Source organism: Eptesicus fuscus, chromosome 4 (assembly GCF_027574615.1).
Source record: "Eptesicus fuscus isolate TK198812 chromosome 4, DD_ASM_mEF_20220401, whole genome shotgun sequence".
NCBI lineage: Eukaryota > Metazoa > Chordata > Mammalia > Chiroptera > Vespertilionidae > Eptesicus > Eptesicus fuscus.
Genome location: NC_072476.1, coordinates 106,979,585 through 106,992,779, shown reverse-complemented (window position 1 = coordinate 106,992,779; position 13,195 = coordinate 106,979,585). Strand labels below are relative to the sequence as shown.

Here is a 13,195-nt window from a genome sequence, read left to right as displayed (position 1 = left end):
AGGAATAGAACCGTGACTTCCTGGTTCATAGGTTGATGCTCAACCACTGAGCCACACTGGTCAGGCCCAGTTTCTTATCATCATTAACCTGGATTTGTTCAGACCATCTTGCTGTGGGTAGCTGATCACTGTTATCTCTATCTTACTAAGTTGACAAGTGAGGCATCTAAAGATTTTTTTCTCAGGCAGCTGAGTTGGAATTTGACCTCCATGCCCTACAGTTGGTGCCTAAACAAAATTTCCAATTTTGGTAGAAATAAAATTTCACGTCTGTATTAAAAAATGACCAGCATGGAGACGCGGAGGTAAGGGGAGCATCAGGTGCAGGATGCTGTGTGACAACAGCACTAACTCTAACATGGTCTGTTGCCCACGGCATTTATCTGTTAAGACAAACAGATGGACAAACATGGATTAATAGCTGATGAGGTTTTTTGGAGCTATTACGCCTGCTACAAGTAATGCTAACTACATAACTTGTTTGGATCATGACTTAGACTATTCCCAATCAGTGGCCAGACCTCTAATAACAAGAGCTATTCTCCTATATAATAAAAGGGTAATATGCAAATTGACTAAATGGTGGAATGACTGACTGCTATGATGCGCACTGACCACCAGGGGGCAGACTCTCAACACAGGAGCTGCCCACTGGTGGTCAGTGTGCTCCCACAGGGAATGTGCCGCTTAGCCACAAGCTGGGCTGATGGCTGGCGAATGCAGTGGTGGTGGCGGGAGCCTCTCCTGTCTCCGTGGCAGCGCTAAGGATGTCCTACTGATGGGCCTAAGCCGTCAGTTGGACATCCCCTGATGGCTCCCGGACTGCTAAAGGGCTCAGGCCAGGCTGAGAGGGGATTTCCTCCCCCTCCAGTGCATGAATATTGTGCACTAGGCCTCTAGTTGAATCATATCACCAATTAGGTTCCAACTGTGCAGACTGCTCCTCATTTCATGGTACTCGACTCAACAAAATTCAAAGTATTGGAGTGGTGGTGGTGGTGAAAAATACTCCAAAACTGGTCAAAGTACTCACTGCTTATACATTAGTCATACCATGTCTGCGTACAGATACCGTCGATGTCTGCATGGAGTTTTTCCCAGACTCTCTTTACATTAAAAATATTCTGATGTGTCAAAGTTCAAAGCACAGATTCTGGAATCAGACGGCCTAAGTTTGAATCCCACCTACACCACTTACTTTGGTGATCTTGGACAAGGTTTATTTAATCTCCTCCTGCCTCAGTTTCCTCATCAGTAAAATGGGGATAATAATAGCTACCTCAGAGGATTCTTGTGATGAGTGAATTAATTTAAGTGCTTGACTTGTTGTAAGTCCTATTTAAGAGTCACTTTTGTTAGTGATCTTGCTTATATTTTATTTAATTCACACATTATTGCTGCACTATTGTGAAGTCATAAGCTTATACTTACACACTCTTTTTGTCTGTAGGACTGACTGCTGTTTCAGTCCAGATGATAAACTCATAGTAACCGGCACATCTGTTCAAAGGGGATGTGGCAGCGGCAAACTCGTTTTCTTTGAGCGCAGGACTTTCCAGAGGGTGTATGAAATAGACATCACGGATGCGGTATGTAAATTCTCTCTTCCCCAGCCTTGAGAATGAAGTGAAATTTGCCTGTGAGCTGTCTTTTTTTTTTTTTTTTTAAATAGAACATAAGCCCTGGCCCCTTACAATGGTAGCTTCTTTTTTCTTCATCACAATGAATTTAGTTTCTGTTTAGTTATTTGGAAGTTTAAGGCGTTTCAGATTTAACTTATACATCTCAAAAAAAACCTTTAGTTTTCTTTACAGATTAATATGAGCACTACAATATCAGCATTCATTCATTCATGTCCTGAGAATGAACATGATATAATCTATAATAATAAAAGCATAATACACTAATTAGACCGGACATCCTTCCAAACGACCTTCCAGATGACCTTCCGGATGAAGCCGGGGCTGCGAGGGAAGCCCGGGTCCCGGGTGCCAGAGGGAAGCTGGTGCCAGCAGCAGAGGGAAGGAAGGCCTACTCTTGCACGAATTTCATGCATCGGGCCTCTAGTAACATAATAATAGTGAAGATTCTCAGGTTCTTTAGTAATATCCTATATCTTCAACAGTGCTCTTATGTAGGTTTCTCCAGTTGTTTTAGCTCTTTATAAACATTTGAGACATATTAAGCACTTAAATGATTCAGACAATTGAACAACTGTTTTTAAATCACCAGTAAAAAGCTTCTGTCTCTAATATTCTAGCATTACTTTAGAGTCTTAATTGTAGGCCTACATTTGAAACCATGGTACAGTTAGACAATATAGAAATAACAATGAGACCGATTCTAGATGAGTACTTAAGTTTTATAGATCTAATCTCATGACATCATTTGAAGTGTGCCAGCACTAATAATACTTTTTTGGGGTGCATCCAAGAGCCAACTAAAACAGTAGAATCAAAGAAAAACACTCTTGATTCTATCAACTTTAATCTCAAGAAATAAAATTATTATAATTGAGCTGTTCTGTTATGCCTCTCAATGACTGTGCATTTCAGTCTTATTCATGGTGTTGTGTTTTTAAATTGTAAGTTAAGTGGAAATGTGAAAAATTGAGGGGTGCAGGAGTATGATCACACCTTTAAAGGCATGCTGGGTTTTGGTAGTGCACAGAACATGCTGCTGTGTAGCTCCGAGTTGCTCATCTATTGTATATGTGTTTGCTTTTGTCTGTCTCGTGCCACCAGGATGTATAAGCCCAGGAGGGCACAAACTTTGTCAGTTTTGTTCACTGTGACATCCTCAGTGTTTAGAAGAGTGTCTGATATACAGTGAATGAGTGAATGATATACAGTCGGCCCTCCGTATCCAGGGGTTTTGGAACTGTGGATTCAACCAAGCCTGGGTTGAATATATTCTAAAAAATTGCAGAAAGGTGATCCCCAAACATTTCAGTATAACAACTATTTACATAGCATTTACATTGTATTAGATTTTACAAGTAATCTAGAGATGGTTTAACGTATAGGGGAGGGTGTGCAAATACTATGTCATTTTATGCAAGGGACTTGAGCATCTGCAGATGTTGGTGTGGGGGCAGGGGTCCTGGAACCAATCCCCCTCCACCCCTGGGAGGATGACTATATTTGGGAGTGAGGTGAGTAGTGTATACTGTGGGGCACAGGTGTCTTTGGAGAGTGAGGCAGGAGAGAAGTATCGAGAGATGGAAAAGCAAACTGACCTTAGACACCGTAACAGGAAGGTGACATTGTGTTTGGCTTTGTTTTGTTTTTTTTAAAGCGAAGGAATGGCACTAGGTGTTAAAACAGTTCTACGTTTTAAAGCAGTTAATTTTTACTGAAGTGTTAGATTTGTAATATTCAATGTTAATTTATATATGAATGCTGAAGTTTATAACTTGGGAGACTGGATCAGTGTTCTGAGAAATTAAAAAAAGAAAAGAAAGGAAGCAGGTTTTTGAAGAAAGACAGTGAGTTCTGTTGTGGGTAGGTTGAACCTGAAGTACCTGTATGACATCTGGGTAGATGGGTAGATGAGTTTGGTGCTTCAGAGAAAGGAGACAGTTTTGGGAGAAGCATTTATAATTCATAATTAAAATGTTGGTTGCAGCCTGGCTGGTGTGGCTCAGTGGTTGAGTGTTGACCCTATGAACCAGGAGGTCACGATTTGATTCCCTGTCAGGGCACATGCCCGGGTTGCAGGCTCGATCCCCAGTGTGAGGCGTGCATTGATGTTTCTATCCCTCTCTCCTCCCTTCCTCTCTGAAATCAATAAAAATATATTTTCAAAAAATGTTGTTTGCTGATGAGTTAGATTAAGGAAAGGGCACCAAGGAGAGAGAAAGTGTGCCCTAGGAAGCCAGAGCATTGAAGGGATGAGCAGGTGAAGAGAAGCAAACAAAGGAGCCGGGTCAGAAGCAACTAGACCATCTACTGAATTATCTTAGAAAAGCCACAGGCAGATTTGGAGATCCATTTTAATAGATGGGTGAGAGAGAACTTCAAACAGGGGCAAACCATATACCTCCCAGGGGCCTTTTAAATCACTGATTTAGGATTTGTTTGTCTTTTTTTTGTTGTTAACATCAGACAACTTTGTTTTCTGTTTATATAGTAGAATGGTATGTTAAAGAGACTTTAAACTGCCTCTTTGATCTGTTTTCTCAAGTTTTAAGTCTTCTTGGAATGAAAGAAAATAAACAAATGCCTTCTTTGGGATGGATAAGGGGTGGACACTTCAGTGGTGTGCTTGATGGCTAGGCACAGACAGTGGTGGCCTTAGGTCTGTCCTAGATGTAGCCATTTACTGCAGTAAAGTGTGATTGATTGTACTAGTATTCTTTGCGCACCCTCTTCTAAACAAAATAAACACATAGATAGCTACTAGGTATGTTAGAATGCTAAGCTCAACATGTATATGGAGGCAAACATTGTTTTCAGTCAGGGGGTATTAGAATCTACATAATTAGTTTCCTAATAACTAATAACTGTCCTACAATCTTCACAATAAATAGCTTTTAAAAATATAACAATTATACTTCCCATATTTATTTTTGAAACAAACTTAGAAAAAAACTGGTTATAATTTTGTTATCTGCATTGTCATATGCCCTGAATTTTCCCCCCCTCTGTTCAATGTTGAGATTCTCAGCTCTCTTCACTAAGAGATGGCAAATGTTTAACATTTATTTTTTTTACTATATGCTATTTATATACATTTTATAATTCTGCTGTAATTCTTTTTAGATGTTTTCGTTGTGTTTCCGTTAAAGGAAACACATGCATATTCTTCACATATCTAATTCTTTGTGATTTGGTGGTGTGATTAGCCTCTATCTATGATGAATTCCAGAATATAACTTGAATCTTGAATTTACACCCTCACTGTCGTTTTTGTGGAAGACAGGACAGACTTTTTATATTGTGTAAAAGGCTTTTATTACCTTACTAGAGGCCCGTTGCATGAAATTCGTGCAAGAGTAGGCCTTCCTTCCCCCGGCTGCCGGCTCTGGCTTCCCTTTGGCACCCGGGACCTGGGCTTCCCTTCAGCCTCCAGCAGGCACCCAAGACCCAGGCTTCCCTCGCAGACCCGGCTTTGTTTGGAAGGTCATCTGGAAGGATGTCTGGTCCAATTAGCATATTATGCTTTCATTATTATAGATGTTCTGTGATAAAAGTATAGGAGTGAAAAAATGGACAAAATATAATTTGGCCCTAGCTGGTTTGGCTCAGTGGATAGAGTGTCGGCCGGTGGACCAAAGGCTCCCAGGTTCGATTCCGGTTAAGGGCACATGCCTGGGCTGTGGGCTCAGTCCAACCTGCAGGAGGCAGCCAGTCAATGATTGCCTCTCAACATCGATGTTTCTATCTCTCTCTTCCTCTCTGAAATCAATAAAAATATATTAAAAAACAAAACAAAACAAAATATAATTTGAAGATGATGCATCAATTTAAAAAAATTATTTAGAAGAAACATGGAAAATTTTCAACCTTTTCAAAATTCCAGTTCTTTTAGGGAATGCTTTAAATAACATCATAAACTGTTATTAGCTTAGTAATTTTTTTATCAAACTAATTTGTTGTAGAGTGACTAATAGAATTTCCTTTTTAGCTGCTATAATTCAAGGGACGTAGTTTATGCAATTGTATGAGCATATTACCATTTATATACTTTAACCCAGGCATAGTGACATAAAGTTGTTTTGACCTGGTGTTATTTAAGATGGTGGCCTCTTTATCTCAGTTGCTTTTGGCAATAATCTGAAAATGCTGGTAGGCATTTCCCTGGGCAAGGAGAAGAAAGGTGAAAAAGAAAAGCCAGAAATGTCACACCTGATCCTGACTTCTGATTTGTTTGTTTGCTTAGGTACTTTGGTGGGGACCCCTGTTTCAGTGAACATTGACTGAACAAAATGAGGAAAAGAAAGAAAAAATCTAAACCTTTATTTTAAAAACAGCTACAGTGTCTTAACACAACTGATGTAGCTGAAGGGAAGGGAAGAGGAGGGGAATTTGCTCTATTTTCAACTACTCTGCCTTTAGCATTTCCAAGTTGATAGAGAATCCTAGTGCCAACATAAGAAATATAATAGTAAACGTCTTTTAAGGAAGAAAAAAATTCATTTGTGATTACCTAAAGAATATTTGGTTATCTTGAGGAACATTTTTTAAACCACCGAAGAGAATAGATAGCAAAGAACAAGGATATATTAGATAGTTGCCTCTTTTTACTTGTTTTCCAGAATATCCCCTTCCTATGAGAAATGAAATCTGGATTAGGCAACGGCCTTGTGTTCTTTAAAACAACCACTCAGAATGCCAAGTATTAGGTATCTTCTTCTATCAGTTTGAAATCTTACTAATTTTTTTCATGGCCCTACCTCTACAGTTAGAGAAAGTATATATTCTGGATCTGTCTTCCTGCAACTTTATCAGTTATTTTCATCTTCATCAGATGGAGGAAAGTGAAATAAAATGATATTGTTGTTAATGTTTACTCTGGCCTTTCCCCAAAAGATAGGAAGAACTAGATGTTTTTCCATCAGATTTATTTATTTACTTACTTAATTACTAACTACAAGCTGTATTCATGCTCCATATTATTATGGGCATTGGATGAAAAATAGATAATTATTGTTAAATTATGTTAACTAAGTCACAGTTTATATATTTACCAGAAGGAGGGAAAAGTTATATTTAAGATCCATATGTCTGATTATAGAGATAGCCTACTACATATGTTGAGGAGAAAGTGAGGTCCATATTGTGTAAAAAATGATTCATTTGAAAAAAATGTCCATGAAGGTATCAACTACGTTTTCTTCTTTATTTAATTAGGTGAAGTTCTGAAGAGAACTTGAGTTTGCATTATTTTTTCTCACCGTATAAGATCTAATTCTTCATATATACATTTCAATGAGGACTATCAGATTAGCTTTTTATATTTTAATTGCATTTTTCTGGTTATAAAAACAGTACATATTAAGTCTAAGAAATTGATGATGAATGTAGAAAAGATCATTAAGGAAGTACATATCATATATAATCACATCACTCATAGAATAGTACCAGATGTGACATATAAATTAATAAATTTTGATGTAGAAGAAAATTGTGTGTTAACATATAAAATGGCATACCATATAAAGTGAAAATATCACCACTTTTATTTCACATAAAGAGTTTTTGTGTTCTTATTAGGAGAGAATATTGATATTTTAAATCCAAAGAGATTGAAGAGGAAAAGTAAATGGGTATAACAGGGCCACTGAGTAATAGACCCTCCCTGAAACTAGCTACTTATCTTGATTTATAAGTGTAAGGAACATGCTGACCATTCAGACTACAGTCATCTTCCGTTATTTGTGCAATGTAGGAGAACAGAAAGGCCGTTCAAATGAATGGATATTCCAGGAGTTCTCAGAATTAGCTTTGGAGTGTATCTTTGTTCTTACATTTGAATATAGATATAACTAACCTGAAAATTGACTTCAAACAAATGAATGAAGCTATGCCTGGGAAAGCTTGTCTCTGAGGAAGTAAGGAGCTCACCTGTTCTTCCGTTCGTACTGGGAATAGGCTAATGATCTGTCTTCCTGATACAGTCCCAGGCCAGGCAGAGCTGCTCCTCCTGAAAAGGTTTCTAGAAATGAGTGAAGGGGTCCCCTTGCACAGTCAGGGTTACAAAAGGACTGCTACACAGAGGGAACTTGCACTATCGGTAGCGCAAATGCCAACTGAAAATAAACTTGAAAGAAAGACTGTATTTGGCCTTTATCTGCCTCCTAAAATGCAGTGAAACCTTCTTAATGGGTAGCACACGGGGATGGAAAAAATAGGCTTTGAGTTAACTAACTTTCCATTATCTGATTTTTATTAAAGAGCAATCAGGCAACTGGTTGACCAGGGAATAGCAGTTGCTTTGAATTATGTATTATTTTGAATAAAGAGATATCAGCTGGATGAAATTTTACTGTAATCTACTTTCTTGGGAAGATTAAATAGTGCACATTCTAGATAGATCCTGATGAACATACTTATGTGTAATAAAACAGGTATTTTCCCTCAGTGAAGCGGTAAGACAGTGCATCATAGGTATAGGGAGCTTTTGCTCCCTGAGAACTGAAAGGCAGGGTATGTGAGCACTGGTTGTACCCTCGGATCCTGAGGTGTATGAATATTTGATAGGGAACCTGGGAGTAAGTAGGTGATGGTGGCTTTTAAGTGGAATTCTGCCCATACAGCAGTTACATGGTTATTTCTCTAGCACTGCCCTTTCCCGGGTCCAGAGCTAGCTTCCAGCATGACTGCTAGGACAGTGCTTACGGTCAAGAAGCATGGTGATCAGTCAGTACTACTTTCTGCACCGTATTTTCTTTCATCGCTGAAAAAGAGAGATGCCATTGGGCTAAATGAAAAACAACATTGCATTTTTGCTGCTTTTGTGATTTGGGTTCCTGAGCCCTTTCTTGAGGTTTCCTGAAGCAAGCAGCACACACAACAGAGCTCAGTGGAGTCCAGCTGGCCACCCTGCTGACTAAGCTTCTCGGTGCCCAGGGACTGGCTGGCTGCCAGTCCTCAATGCCCCTAAAGGTGTCACGTGATGGATGTCCCGGGGCAGTAGAGTGCCCATCTGCAGGCACATGAGAGCAGAGAGAAGAGAAACCATCCATTTCATGATGCTTTACTGTTAATACCTTCCTTATGAAGTCTTAAACTGTTTTAGGGGAAAATGACAGGAACTAGTTTAGTGCTGATTCCTTCTTATTATTTAAAAAAATCACACAGTACAATTGATCTCTTTTTACAGTGTACAGTTCTGTGCCTTTGATACAAGTAGAGGCTCAGAGCCCCATCGACACAATCAGGATGGAAGGCGTTCCCTCACCCCCATACGCATCTTTCTGCTCCCCCTCTAGTCACACTCTCACCCGTCCCCCCGCCCCACTCCCACCCCGGCACTCACTGATCTGTTCTCCATCCCTGTAGTGTTGCCTTCTCAGGAGCATCTTGTAAGTGCCCTCATACAGGACGTAACCTTCTCAGACCGCCTTCTTTCTGCCGAATGAATGAATGCCTTTGAGACCCATCCAGGTCATTTCTGTGAGTCAGTAGTTTCCTACAGCGTATTGCTGAGTAGTTTCCCACTGTATAGCACAGTTTGTTTACCTTAAAGGACATTTGATTATTCCCAGTTTTTGATATATATATATATATATATATATATATATATATATATATATATACTAGTAGCCCATTTGCAGAAAGATCCTGCAAGCGGCTGTTGCGGCCGTAAAGTTTACGGCCACCGCGCCTGCACCCGCTCGCCACTGCCGCCCGCCCCGCTCCACCCTGTTCCACCCCGCTCCGCCCCTCCCCGCCCCGCCCGGGCTTTCCCTCTGGCAGCCACCTTGCTTTCCGCTTTTTCTCCCTCTTCCTTCTAAGTTGTCTTCAGTCTTCATTCCTCCCTCTCTCAGTGTATGCAAATTAACTGCCATCTTTGTTGGGTAATTTTCATACTCGCCCTGATTGGCTGGTGGGTGTGGCTTTGGCGGGTGGGCGTGGCTTGGGCGAAGCGAAGGTGCGGTCAATTTGCATATTACTATTTTATTAGGTAGGATATATACATATTAATTATATATATATATTTATTATTATTTATTTATTATATATAATTATTATATATAATAATTAATTATATATAATAATATATATATATATTAATGATCATAAGTTTTCATAAGCACCTAAGAGTAGGCTGGCTGGTCATATGGCGAGTGCATGTTTATTTTTTTAGGAATATGCCAGGCCAGTCTTCAGAGAAGCAATAACATCTCACATTCTCACCCACAGCACATGCATTTTCCATTTTCTCCGCATCCTCACCAGCATTTCATACTGTTGTTGGCATTTTGAACTTTATATGTTCTAATATGTGTGGTGCAGGATCTCATCATGGTTGTAATTTGCATTTTCCTAATGGCTCATGATGCTGAATATCTTCATGGATTCATTTTCCATTTTTATGTCTTGTTTGGTAAAGTACCTATTCCGATTTTTTGACCATTTTAAAGTCAGGTTGTATGCTTTCTTACTGTTAAGTTTTGAGAGCCTTTTATATATTCTATGTGCCAACATTTTTTTTGGCCAAATATATGATTTAAAAATATTTTCTCCCACTCTGTTGCTTGTTTTTCCCCCCACTTTTTCTTAATAGTGTGTTTTATAAAGCAGAGGATTTTAATTTTGATAAAGTCTAACTTATCAGTTTTTTTATTTTATAGAATGTACTTTGGTGTTGCATCTAAGAACTCCTTGACAGACCCAGGCCACACAGATTTTCTTAGTTTTCTTCTAAAAGTTTTATGTTTTACACTTAGCTGTGGTCCATTTTGAGCTAATTTTTTGTGTAATAGAGTGAGATACAGCTGAGGCAGGGCCAGGATGAGGGTCAGGTCCAAGAACAAAATTTAAGAAGGTGCCAAAAATATCAGTAATTAAGATAAAGGACATTTTAGCAGTGCTGTGCCAAGCTGCATTAAGGCCTGAGACAAAAGAAAAAAATCAGTTGATCTGGTCTTGTCTTTATTTAAAATTTTGATGTTTTGTTCATCACAGATTTTGGGGGTGTGAGGGTGTGGAGCGCCAGAGTGGGGGAAATGGTTAACTCCCTGCCGCTTAGTGGCACTGTGAATTCTGAACGAATTCCCCAATCTACCTGCTACTGTTTGCTTCTCAGAGCCCTCTAGTAGGTTCTCCATGCCTTTTGTCCAGGTGTTACAACTGCCCTCGGAGGGAGAGACTGCGTGCAATGTCTTTCCTCTGGCTCACCCAGAGCCAGGGGGATTTACAGCAGGGATGGAAAACTTACAGCGAAATGTACACATGGCAGCAGTGTACCGAGGCGGCGCCTCTGCCGGTGCTGCACATTTGCAGGGACTTTCTTAGTGCAGGGAGTAGGATGAGGTCGCTGATCCCGGAGTGAGTCTCCTCTCTCACCCTGGAGGGGTGTTCTCTTGACATCTTTTCATTGCAGGCAATGCTGCTGGCTGTTGCTTAATGAGCGGCCGCCTGGCGTCAGGCCTGCTTCGCTCAGTTTCTCAGTGTTATCTTCTTGCCTACCTGAGAACTGCGGCCTACCTCTCCAACATGAAAATCAGGCTTACTGTTGTTGTTATTTTTTTATTATTGTTGACAGTATTACAGATGTTTCCCAATCCCCCCTCTCTACCCACCTCCCCCCAGCCCCTATCCCACCTCAGGTCTTCACCACACTATTATCTGTGTTTACTGGTTATGCTTACTTTAAAATATATATGTATATTTTATTGATTTCAGAGAGGAAGGGAGTGGGGGGGGAGAGAGAGAGAGAGAGAAACATCAGTGATGAGAGAGAATCATCTATTGGCTGCCTCCTGCACGCCCCACACTGGGACTGAGCCCACAACCTGGGCATGTGCCCTGACCAGGAATCAAACAACGACCTCCTGGTTCATAGGTCAACATTCAACCACTGAGCCACGCCGGTCAGGCTGGTTATGCTTACTTTTCACAGAAAATTTTACCTAAAGAGCTTATTCCTGTTTATGAAAGCCCTTACTGTCAGATCTTTTTCTCCTTTACTTTTAGCCTCGCGTCCTTAGAGTCCGAGTCCTTTACTCTAGTCCTCGTGGACTCGGAGAACAGCTGGTCAGCCTCCTCTGTTTCCTTGAGGATTATAAAGTTACTGTTCAGTCTTCTCTTGTCTAAAGGAACCACACTTAGTTCTTGGTATTGTCGTTGTCTTTAACATTTCCTTGTGGGATATTGTCTCACCTTCTCTTATCTTTGATGCTCTCTTCTCAACCATTTCTAGATTCTGATGTGACCAAATTGGAGTAAGGGTCCCCTAGGTGCCATTTGGGTGGTAAGGGCATTCTATTCCCAATACTTAGCATACCATGTGGCACATAGGAGGTGTTTGGTGAAAAGGTTTTTGTTAATGTTGCTTTACCTCTTGTTTTGTTTTATTCTAGTGTGTCCTTATTGGTGCCTACTGTAATGGCCTATTCCCTATCACCCTTTCTTGTTTCTGTTTTTTTTGTTAATAGATTACAAAAATTAATTTGGTATTTCAGAGTATAAATGTTTTCTTTTAGATTTGATGAAATAAGTGCACGTTTTATTTTGTCTGCTTCTTTAAAACTTGAGATGATCCTTTTTCAGTCTTACTAAAAATAGCCCTGTTTCAAGTCCCACGGAGGAAACAAATTTACTGCGGATGCTTAAAATGCTAGTAATTTAAAACTCGAATGAATATAATTTGTTTGGGTTGTTATAATGTTGATGAATGTGATCTGTGCCCTGGCTCTATTTTGTAGAACACACTCTGCCTTGAAGTAAAGATTATTTGTTGGAATTTGTCACTATATTTTATCAAAAGTCTGATCACTGTTCCTCCTTAGAAGGAAGAATTCTCATATACTTATCACTTCATTTCTGTTCTCATCTCCAGTCTTTTTAAAAAGAAAAACCTCATAAATTTATGTAAACCAGTAGACTTAATTCAGGTGCAGCTATTTTGATTCTCTATCAACATTCTCTTCTTTGACATCCTGTTTGCTGTCGGAATCCAGACTCGGAACCCACAGGGAGATGTCTTCTCCTGTAATCACCTGTTTGACCGCGGCCCCGTTTGGGGAGTTACATGGTAGGAACGTTCCCACTTGATGCCTCAGGCTTCATAAATCACCAAAGGCAGAGCATGAGGCCTGGAGGAGGGCTAGTCCAGTTGAGCAGTTTATCCATTTTCTAGTGTCATTTAATCTTGTAACATCCTATGTTAAAAGGCATCTACTACTTCTTGGTGCCAGCAGTTTCTTTCTTTCTTTTTTAATGTTTTTATTGATTTCAGAGAGGAAGGGAGAGGGAGAGAGACATAGAAACATCAATGATGAGAGAGAATCATTGATTGGCTGCCTCCTTCACACCCCCTACTGGGAATCGATCCCTCAACTCGGGCATGTGCCCTGACTGGGAATTGAACCACAACCTCCCAGTTCATAGGTCAACGCTCAACCACTGAGCCACACTGGCCAGGTGGTTGCCAGGAGTTTCAAAGAAATGTTTTCTGTTTACTGTTTTGCTTTCATTTCTAGTAGAAAAGTCAGCATTTCCCTTTTGGTTAAACAGAAACTGTT

The 13,195-nt window shown here is 40.0% G+C and overlaps 1 protein-coding gene across 2 annotated transcripts in view; it reads left to right on the top strand.

Moving 5' to 3' along the window:
- The window catches only part of WDR70 (WD repeat domain 70), a 173,354-nt gene that overhangs the window by 133,063 nt on the left and 27,096 nt on the right, over positions 1-13,195 (top strand). For both annotated transcript variants that reach the window (XM_008155589.3, XM_054715315.1), the window contains exon 13: positions 1,451-1,589. In XM_008155589.3, coding sequence (XP_008153811.1) covers positions 1,451-1,589 — 139 coding nt within the window. The remainder of the gene's footprint in view (positions 1-1,450; positions 1,590-13,195) is intronic.